The sequence below is a fragment of the Crinia signifera genome, chromosome 19, assembly GCF_055691185.1.
Source record: "Crinia signifera chromosome 19, ASM5569118v1, whole genome shotgun sequence".
Taxonomy (NCBI): Eukaryota; Metazoa; Chordata; class Amphibia; order Anura; family Myobatrachidae; genus Crinia; species Crinia signifera.
In genome coordinates this window covers 65,502,458-65,514,223 of record NC_139226.1, presented here as the reverse complement: position 1 = coordinate 65,514,223, position 11,766 = coordinate 65,502,458, and the positions used below count along the sequence as shown (strand labels likewise).

The 11,766-nt window shown below is 38.2% G+C and overlaps 1 protein-coding gene across 1 annotated transcript in view; it reads left to right on the top strand.

The window, feature by feature from the left end:
* Positions 1 to 626: 626 nt before the first annotated feature.
* The window catches only part of SLC17A7 (solute carrier family 17 member 7), a 164,844-nt gene continuing 153,704 nt past the window's right edge, over positions 627 to 11,766 (top strand). Inside the window, exon 1 of the mRNA XM_083162706.1 lies at positions 627 to 1,373. Within this exon, the coding sequence (XP_083018832.1) occupies positions 1,312 to 1,373 (62 nt within the window). The 5' untranslated portion in view covers positions 627 to 1,311. The remainder of the gene's footprint in view (positions 1,374 to 11,766) is intronic.

Genomic DNA, 11,766 nt, shown 5'->3' with positions numbered 1-11,766 from the left:
TGTCAAGGTGTATGTGAGAACCGTTCTCACATACACCTTGACAAAGGGGCGCAGCCCCGAAACGTTGGTTGTCTTTCCACTGGTTTTGAATACACGTTTTACAAGACCTTCGAGTGCCAGTCTCCTTCCTTTACTAACTATATATATATATATATATATATATATATATATTAGATAGATAGACAAACATACATGTATACGTGTATGTAAGTATAAACATACACACACATATATATAAAATACATACTATAATATTATACCACAATTAAAATATCCTGCTTCTATTTGGTGTTTTTTATTATATGATTAGCATTCTTTCCAGATCAGTGGTTTCCTAGGCTCACCCTCACACCTCTTCCTTTTGTGCACATAATAATATATTACTTATTTTACAGCTAAAACAGATAAGTGTTTCCCTGTCATATTATAAATTCCTGAACTGAACAATACAATTGCACCAACACCCCCCCCCCCCCCCTCTCACACACCACCTGCATCCATCCCCCCTCACTAAGTACCTTTGCAGATTATTATAAGCAATGTCTCCTGGTTCTAACTCGCCCCCTCCTTGTTTCTCCTTACCCCCTCCCACAGTAGAAATCATCTGGGACTGAGAGGGAAACGTCTGCTAATCCAGCTCCAAATATAGCAATTTGTGTAGAGTTGTGTGAAGGTTGGGAGAGAGAGAAGGGGGGAGGCAACCGCAAAGCATAACAGGGCAACAGGGCAAGAGAATCATCCTCTTAGCACTTAGCTGTGCTTCGGAATAGCAGGCTATGGCAGATGTGTCATCATGGCATACAGGGAGTTGTAGATTGAGCGCCTGAAGTTGGTGTACAGGCATTATACCCGGATACAGTGCCGCTGTCCCTGGTGCTGAAGCCCATCCATCCCTTTGGCTGCACGGTAGCTGTGTCACACACCTCCCCTGACTTCACTGTAACTCTGACTACAAAGGGTTTTCCCCCCACTCTCGTTCATGGCCGTCCCACGCAAGAAAGAAGGATATTTATTGGATATTATAGCGAATAGCACAGCCTGAGCTCCCCATCCCTAATGTGGCTCTTCTCATTACTACATAAGCCGCTGCCTACCTATGTGTGTGTGCTTGTGTCTCCACAGGCCACACAACCATAGACTTTATGTTTAATTGGTTTTAATCGTCTTCAGTATCTGTCAGGATTGAGGCAAAAATCATAATTCATCTCCGTCCGCTTTTTAATATCGGCCTTAAAACTCGTAATGAGAACTTTTTTCTAATAGCACACAGATTTGATACCTGGACTTTTCCAGGATAAAGAGATCGCAGCAATGGAGTTTAGAAAAGAGGAATTCAAGAAACTAGCTGGAAATACCTTAGGAAAACTGCACAGGTATTTATATGTTTGTGCTCTCTCTCTCTCTCTCTCTCTCTCTCTCTCTCTCTCTCTCTCTCTCTCTCTCTCTCTCTTCTTTCTCATACGCTGTTTGTATATTTATTTATATTTTTTTGTTTAGAAAAATGTATTTTCTAAGTAAGGTTTGATAACATTTATTAATACGTTGATCAGTTTCTTTAGTTGTAATGGCTGTGAACTCCCTGTTGTTCTAAGGATATTTGTATGGCATGATAAAACAATAGATCTGCACTCGGTTCTAGCCTGGAAGGAGTCTTCTGATTGAATGGTTTATATTCTGAAATCTTGATTTATGTATGCAGCTCAGAATTTAATCAAAATCTCAATCTCCCATTCATCACTAGCTTTTAAATTCTCATGTGCAGCATGGTAACCCCAAGGGGTATGAACAGGAAACGAGGACTGGAGAAACATTCCCCTTAATGATCCCATCCATTCATTCATTTCCTCTAACAGTAATCCGTGCTAAAAAATCAAAGCGGATTTCCCATTCACAGTCCATTGCATTGGGATGAGTGTTTTTATTTTTATTTCTTCTTGATTAATTTATGTCCACTGCTTGTCCTGTGAGTGGGCACAGAGGATCTTAATGTGCTTATCGGTTTAAGAGGGTGAATACTGGGAGAAGTGATTACGTTGATGGCCTGTAAAGTATATTATCCTATAATCCCACTGTGAGGTTAGGGATAATTTGATGGAGGGGCTTTTAAATCCTTAATTCGAGCCTTCACTTGCAAAAGCACACAGGCTATGCAGATAGATTGTCAAGTATAATTCCTAATGATTTTTTTCTTTATCTATCTATCTATCTATCTATCTATCTATCTATATTGGTTTCTGGATTTGCAGTACATTTATGGATAAATATTTTATGCCGATATAATTTACTATTAAATGCACTAAATAACCAGTGTGGTTTATCCTATGCTACAGTCAACTATTTGTCGCACTCATTTTGAAGGTCATGGCATTCATATAACCTCAGCAGATCCGTGTTGCTCTTTACCATACTGCAGCAATTTTACTTGTTCCAATGTCACCTTGTGCAGAACTTTCTCTCATTGATTGCTGAATCAGGGTGATGACTGATCACAAGGTGTAGTGGAATATTTTCCTCTAGCCAAGCCCCCACCTCCTCCTCTTCCATTCCCTCTGACTCTACACTGTTTGCTAAACATGTAATTGCAATAAAGGCTTATATAGACACACACACCCCCCCACCCCCCTTCCCCACACACACACACACACACACACATACTATAATATGTTATGAATCCATTCATCTATATATTCGGTATCTATCATTAATCAAATCCAAAGTCCATTGCAATTAACACATTAAACACTGGATTCTGTAAATGGGACATGACGTCACAAATAACGTATATAGTACGTCCGTGAAGTAAATAGCGTTGGTATTTTTTTTTTTATTATTGATAGATGGGGATTAACTCTGACTTGGAGACAGGAGGGGTTTATTGCTCAGATGGCTTTTAAACGAATTCTTGCTGAGACACAGGTTGAATAATTGATATGTTCAGCAAATAGATGGAGAGACCTCATTTATATTTCATGCAATTAAACATCGTCTTTGCGATTATTAGACTCAATGCAAAAACCCCATTTACAAAAGAGAATGGAGAAAATCAAGTTAAAATATTCAGCCATAGCAAACAGTTCTGATGGAAGCAACGTCCAAGGTGACGAACGCTGCCCTAACATACCCATCTACAGATATGATAAAGTAGCAATCTTGAATTATGAATGTTACATAATAAGGTCCCATCTATCTCCCAGGAATAAATCTGAGGTTTGCAATAAGGTATTCTCTTCTAGCAAGATCGTTTACTTCTCTTTGGTCCCATAGATATGTATAATATAATAGTTATTTCATTTAAAATTAAATATAACGTAATAGTTCGTTTACGGATAAAACCCTCACGAAAACCAACATATTACAAGGAACCAGGTTGTAGCATGGAAACAGAATCAGGATTTTTAACAAATTAGTATTTCGCAAATACTCCTATAACTGTATATCTAATAGCACTGTGACATTTATAACAGGATGCGAATTAACTCTTCTATGGACACAAAATAATAGAACATTTTCACAGAGCATAATAATAATAATAATAATAACAATAATAAGAAGAATATTTATATATCGTCTTGAATTTTTGGGTGAGTGGGACCTGCCTTTATTACAGCAAATACAGATTAAATTAGAGGACAAAAAAAATTATAGTGAACACAAAATATTATTATTATTTATTATTATTATTATTACTATCATCATCAGCTATAATTCCGGGTACAAACTTGAAATAAATATATGTATATATGTGTATATATATATATATATATATATATATATATATATATATATATATATATATATATATATATATATATATAGCCATAGAGAGGGAGAGAGATAAATATGGATATATATATATATATATATATATATATATATCTCCATATGTATTTATTTATCTCTCTCTCCATAGCTCGCTCTCTCTCTCTCTCTCTCTCTCTCTCTCTCTCTATCTATCTATATATATATATATATATATATATATATATATATATATATATATATATAAACGTAGAAAGGAAGACAAAATCGGTATAAAAACGAAAAAAAAAAATCATGTGGTTACACGCCATGATGATGGTATTCCATCTGTGCTGTATACTGCCGATATTGTGTTATTATAGATGTTTACTATATAATTCAATCTACATTGCATAATAAAACTCTATACACCTTATTTATTTAAAACACGTATGGAGGAGCCATTGTAAGAAGGGTCATTTTGTCTATCAGCTTGAGCACGCCCAGTTGACACAGTAATGTAATGCTCTGCAATCACAGCAATGTGACAAAAATGTGGCACAAAATGCTTTGCAGTCTCAGCAATTCACTGCTCTGCAAAGCCAGCAGTACAATGCTCTGCAGTCTCAGCTACTGTACAACCTAACAGAAGAGGTACGAGATGGGGGGATTATTAAACACAGGGGGACTGCACTCACATGTATCTGCAATAAGGATAAAGGAATGGACTGCATCCTTTGATATATGGATAGCATTAGCAATTCCTCTGTACATAACCCGGGGCTAGAATTCCCAGGGAATAGTGACAGGCAAGATCAGTACTTCCAATCATCAATGCAGAAATATCCCAGATTTATTGGATCATTTTAGATGGAGAAACATACAAAGGAAAATTATTATTTAGCAACGTATGTATTAAATCGGCATAGATACAGTGCTTAATATATATACAATACTTAATTCAAGGCAATGATTTGTTCCACTATTACATTTAAATATTAGACAGAAAAACAGAAATAAAAAAAGAAAAGAAAGAGGAAAGAAAGAGGAAAGACAGAGGAAAGAAAGAAAAATAAAAAATGGAGGGAAAGAAATAAAGGATAAAGGCGAGACAGGAAGAGTAGTAGAGAAATAAAAATATAAATGGAGGAAGAGGAAGAAAGGGAAAGAAAAGAGGTGAGAAAAAGAAAGAAGCTACAGTACAAGATAAGGTGAGAAACGGAGAGGGACAGAACGGGAAGAAGAGAAATTGTGCGAAAGAGGGAGGGAGAGAAGAAAAGAGAGGGAGAAAATAGGAGCAGAAGAGAAGACAAGATAGATGAGATATATGCCGTGTTAAAGCTGCAATGTGAAAGGGGCAGAGGGAGAGAGAAAGAGAGAAGGTATGCAAGAGTGAGGGAAAGAAAAAGGAAGTGTAAGAGGGATTGCTTAGTTTAAAGATGGATGCTATAAATAATACATGAATGGCCCACTATGAACATCAGTCCTATGAGTTATAGCAGTCCCCAAGACTGACATTAAAGCTGATACACACAGACAGATTTATCTGTTCAATCTGTCTGATAGGAACAACAATCTGTCAGTGTATGCGAGCCACAATCAACCATTTAACCCAATTGCTAGAAAACGGTTTAAAATGTTTGTTTGGATAACTTTGTTAAATCAGAAGACTTCAAGCAATCTGTCTGTACGACCATTGTCTGCTTCGAAGTATTTGGGAGAAAATGCCTGATTGTCCTCCCATACACGTTACCACAAAATACAAATTGGACAGATACATCATTAGGTGTGTATCCAGCTTTTAAGAATGTTCAGCAGTGTGCACATGCAGGTAATGGATATTCTCATCTGTTAGCCTATATAATGAAGACATCGCTGGTATCCCTTCCTCTCATCCTAGTACTCAGATGGCACAGGCATGCTGGGAATTATAATTAAAATCCGATTCCTCTATATTCCCAAAGGGGGAGTGTCTCAAATAGGTGACAAAGCATCACTGATGTTCTATATGTAACACAACGGATACTTTGAATTAGGTGAAGCTTTCTCAGGTCTCCTAGTGTTTTTGTAACGCTGTAATATTAAAACTGCTATATTATTAGACAGTGAGATGTACAGTATATGCATTTCGCTTGTAAAGAACAATGTAATAATTGTATTCTGTAATAATAATTACACATTTGCCAGGAGAATATTTTACACTTCTGAATAATTTTGTATATACCGTTTTTCAGCTATTAACTAAAACTTGTCAGGTTATATACCCCAGCACATGTGAATATATGCCTAATTATTATATAAAAAATCAATAAGATCAACAAGACACCCCCACCCCCACCCCCTCCTACCCAGTCAGCTGACTGGTTCTATGCAAAGTACCCGAATGGGACCTGACTGGTTTTCCGTTTACAAAGTCTTTGGCAGATGTATCAGTTCATCAGTGCAAATCTGTTCTGTTGTAGTTTTTACACTACAGAATAAACTGGATTTTGTTTTCATTTACGCTTTTAACTGTTTATGTTAGCTATAGTATACATACACACTGAGTGTTTCCTCTCACTAAAATACATGTACAAGGAGCCACGGTTTTCTTACCTGCTACAGAGGTAAAGCAGACATCTACTGTACCTAATTATGTAAATATAAACGTGTGTATGTGTGGCTTGGGGCTGGGGATGGAATTATTTAGCCCGAGGCGTCTCTGGAGACACTATGGGTTAGGATTTCCTTGTATTTTTGCTGCCCTCTTCTAGGGATTACCATGTGAGTAGTGTAATCCACTGGTGGAAGCTCTCTTCCATTAGAATGAATGTGAGAAATCGGGAAGAGCAGGCGAGACCACAGGGCAATGCAGGCCCAGGAACAGGGCAATAATTGCTGCTGTTAAACGCATGTGCGTCACATTCCAGTTGGTAGAGCCCGTTTATACTGCTTTCACATTGCAAAAACCTGCTTTCAACCCGATTTTCTAAACGTGTCTTAAAACTGGTCAAAAGCCAGTTAAACCCCTTTCATATTGCATGATGTAAAGGTATATTGCAGTTTAAATACCGTTTTGTACCTTTCAGATTCAACCCGTTTCACCCATAAAAAGCCATACAATGTCATTTTAAATGTTTTTTTTCCTGCTTGTGGGCGGGGATCAAGTGTGGTTATCATTTATAGCAAATACCGTTTCTGAGCTGTTCAGACTGCAGGGAAAACGGCTCAGAAACGTGTAGGATCCTGCTTTTAACACGTGTCAAAATACCGGTTTTCTGTAACCGGTAAATTGACAATGTAGCTTTCACATTGCAGCTGGAACCGTTTTGAAGCACTAAAAAAACGGCAATATACCGTGTTACAGCTGCAATGTGAAAGGGGTATGAGTTTGCGGCAGATTGCAGTGTACTTCTAAATACCTGCATACCGCAGGTTCCAATAAAATACAAAACCGTAATACTATGCCGCTGTTATACTTATAATACAACAGTGGTTCCCAGTCTTCAAGTCACCTAATAGTCCAGGGTTTAAGTATAAACACAAACGAGCGCAGATGGTTAATCTGATTGACAAGGTACTAATTTTGGCAATTGTGCTCAAGTACGAATCTAGACTGTTAAGGGTTCATTTACTAAAGGTAGTTTTTAATCCGTATATATTGATTTTTACATTTAAAACCACAAGAAAAAAAAGACCGTTAGTATATGTAATCCATAAAGAGGTATATGGCACAGATAAAATTGTAATGCAACAATGTATATAATGCAACAATGTATATAATGTAACATAAAATATTATAAAATCTAATCTAATACAATGTACTACGCCATGCATTTGTATGTAAAGCATGGTGAAGATTAAAAAAATAATAATTATATGTGTTCTCAGTTCTCTGCTGCAGATCCTTTGTCACTTGTAAAATGTTTGATTCCCACAAGATTCACACATATTTTATGCTATAAACACAAGTCCCTAAAGTCTATCTATCTATATCTACAAAATTATATATATATATATATATATATATATATATATATGGATTAAAATGAACTGAATTTCAAATGGATGAAGTGCCCATATAGTTATTAATCAGTAGTGTGCCATATATCTGGGACAGAGAATGGAGGTGGGACAGGGGATGGGTTGGCGTAGGAGGTGGACATGAGTATCCAAAGAAGAATTAATTCAAACTCAAGTAGGTTACCAAAGTATGGGGAGTCATATAATGATTGTTAATACTGAAAAAAGAAAGACTTAACAAACATATTAGTTGCATAAATATGACAAGTCACTTGCAATATTCAGTAATGTTACAGAGCACTGGTTTGAGAAAGGACCTGAGGGTTTAAAATAATGCCTAATATTGCACACAGGCCTCCTTCTCTCTTAAAACCCCCATATTTAAATGTCTATAGCTGTGTACACATGGGGGCGATTGGGGCTGAAATCGCTGGAAATATGGTTGCTGGCGACCATACTGCCAGTGATGGGAGTGTGCCCCGGCGATAAATCGCCGGGTGCGCCCTCCCGTTTTCAGCCCCATTCTAATCGCTGCTCGCAGGAGCTTGCTCCTGTGACCAGCTGATTACCTCTGCGGCACCGCAGGCTGAGGTTCCCTTTCATCAGCGACCAGCCAGATACTGCATCCATTATAAAAATGCCAGTGGTCCCTTCAGTCTCAGTGTACAGTATGTCCTCGTATTCTAGTATATCTCTTTTTTTGAAGAATGTTCTCTTCCTGGACCTCGATATACCCTGGAAACTGTTTTTTTTTTAAGTTTATATCATGTCTCCACTTTACCTTCTCTGCTCCAAACTATTTATATTAAGATATTTCATTCTTTCCTTGACAATTTTGTGCTTTAGGCCATGCACCATTTAGTTCCATCTAATCTACATATATATATAAATAACACTGACTGACTCACGGACTCATCATGAAATCTCAGGAACCACGAGGACTAGGAACTAGAAATTTGGAGTTCTTTTGTGACATAGGGATAGAAGGGATTTTCCAAAATTCCACTTGCAAAGGGGTAAAAAGGGGTCAAATGTGTTTTATATAATTGTTTTCATCGTCTACTGTATTAGGCCATACAAATAACCTATACAGTGGCATTATTATTTCTTGCTTCCTGCTACTGATTCCTCTCCCTATGCAACCAAACATCTGATGCTGTGTACACACGGTCCGATTTCCTTTCCGATGTTGACGATATAGTCAACATCGGATCGGCATCGGATCAACATCGGATGCAGATCGCAAGGGTTTTAACCCTTGCGATCCCGATCCGATCCCGATGCGCGTTCACGTATCGGAAGCCAGAAAGTCTTGGCTGCCTTGTCTATATAGTGCAGATCTGCACTATATAGTCAATATAGGATGCAAATCGGATGTGCCTTAAGATCCTATCCACGATCCTAACTGATCAGATCGTGGATAGGATCTTAAGGCACATCTAACGTGTGTACACACCATAACTTTCCTTCATTGCTGTGTTACATTACTTCACTGCATCAAGACATCTGCAATGGTAACTATTAAATCTTTTATCTCCTTTGTAGTTTCCTTAGTAGTGCCATTGATACTATATTTAGCCTTTGGGTTTTTGAGATCTAAGTGCATGATTTTTATTTTTTTTACATGAAACTATAGTTGGCATGCATCTAGTTAACCTACATCCTTAATCAGTTATTTTACCCCTCCAGGGTGTCTACCCTTTTACATACTTTTGTTTTGTCTGCAAAAAGGCATACTGTACTTTCCATATAATACCCTGTACAATGTTACAATGGTACTGTACCAACAAAGATAATAAAAAAGCACTGGCCCAAGTACAGATCCATGAGATACTCCATTGGTAACCTTTCCCTCCTATGAGTAGACTAAATTTACTAAAACTCTGTTTCCTATCCTGCAAACAAGGTCTTATCTGTTCAGTAGTGAGAGAACCCAGTCCCAAGCTTTCCAGTTCGGTTACCAATCTGCAATGTGGGACCATGTAAAAAAAAGCCATACTAAAGTCTAGATAAGCTACAGATACACCCAGGGGCAGATTTAGGTGTGCCCCTAGCTAAACCGAAATGGCTGAGCCCGTTTCCTTCTTTTTCATTGACTGGTTATTAGCCCTCATTTGATGTTAGCCAATATAGAATAATAAAAAAGCCACTATCTGTGACATTTCTTTCTTTTTAATTATGTATTCATATTTACTAAAGCAGAGAAGCTTACAGAGGTAGTATGTGCATGTCCTACCCATTTACAGTCCATTCAAGATGGCATGTGGGACAGTACAGTTAAAGTATTTTGAAGTTACATTTTGAAGTTACAAGAAAAATGTCCACCCCCGAAACAAGTGCCGACCCTAGGCACGTTCCTCACAGGCCCAATATGAAAATCACCACTAGCTACCCCCCCCCCCACCCCCCCCCCCACCCCCCCCCCACACACACACACACACACACACACACACACACACACACACCCTTTATCTATCACTTTAGTCACCCAATCAAAAAAGTCTCCCCCTAATACATCCTTGCTGTTTAGGATTGTGTAAATTTACTTTATTTATTCCACAACTATTTCCAATATCGTCCTACTGCTGACGTGAGTCTCAATTGTCAGTAGTTGTTTGTGTCTTCCTTGCTTCCACTTTTGTGCAGGATTACATTTGCTTTTTTTTAGTCCTCTGTAATTACTCCTGTAACTAGCGGCTAGTTTAATAATTCTGTTAATGGAGTTGCTACAGTAGAAGCCCTTTAAGCTATATTAGTATCCTTGAATGTATTCCCTCTGGGCTCCATTGATTTTCAGTGTTGAGAGTACTGTTAGGACCTTCTCTTCTTTAAACATACTTTTATCTACCTAATTTGTATGAATGTACTTGCACCTTAATAGGGGCCCCTTCTCTACTCCTTCCTTAGTGAATATTGAGTAAAAAAAAATATTATTAACAGTTTCATATTACTTAGTTGAGTTGATTAATGGTTTTTTTTTTAGGTTAAACTATGTAGGCAGCCAAATCTATTACAATGGTAAAAAACTAGAATTAGTCAAACACAATGTAATTCATTATAACTAACTTGTACTAATATTAAGTTTTAACCTTACTTTACTCCTCTGCAATCTGTTTTTATCTATATAAAGCATTTTATCTCCGATTAAACTCTAATCTCAGTTTTATCTTAGTCTGATTTATGGAAGTAAATGTGATTGTTGCATCATAAGGGCTGATTTGAAAAAATATGAGTCATAAATGCTGCAGTAGATCCAAAGTAGAATGGAATTGAGGCACACATTTAGTAAGGCTGGCCAAGTGACTAGTGATAATGCAGCAACCAGTCAGTCCTAACTGTAATTATTCAAACCAAGCATGTAACTTGGCAGTTAGGTGCTGATTGGCTGGTGCGTTATCACTGGCACCTTTATCACTTCACCAGGCTTAATAAATCTTCGTCTGAAGCGGTTGTGACCAGGGCTGCCATCAGGATTTTTGGGGCCCAGACTCATTTCCAGTCTGGGCCCCCCTCCTCACTTGGATTACCGTAACCCGGGTCCTGCTCTCCCATCTCTGGTGGCCCAACAAAATGCAGCACCAGCTGGAGAGCCAATCAGAGCTTGCGTACCGGCAGCTACTACGATTGGCTCAAAAGCTGGTGCAGCATTTTAAGTGGATGCTGGCGTCCAGGGTTGAATAAGCCTGCTCTCCAGGACCTGCTTTGTTCAGTGCACTAAGCGCAGCACAGAGGAGGCAGTTGGGGGGTTGGGGTGGGCAAAATGAGCTGCCCGAGCCCTTCCAGAGGCCAGGGCCCGGGTCAGCTGTACCCACAGCACCCCCCTATTGGTGGCCCTGGCTGTGACCTAAACATTCAAGACTACTATGCCTCTATCTTGTACAAATTAGCACAGTAATACAAATAATATATTCCAGGGGTTCTCAAACTCGGTCTTCAGGACTCACACTGTTCATGTTTTTTAGGTCACCCGGCAGGTGCACAGGAGCATTCATTACTCATTGAAACATTTTAAAAGATTCACAAATG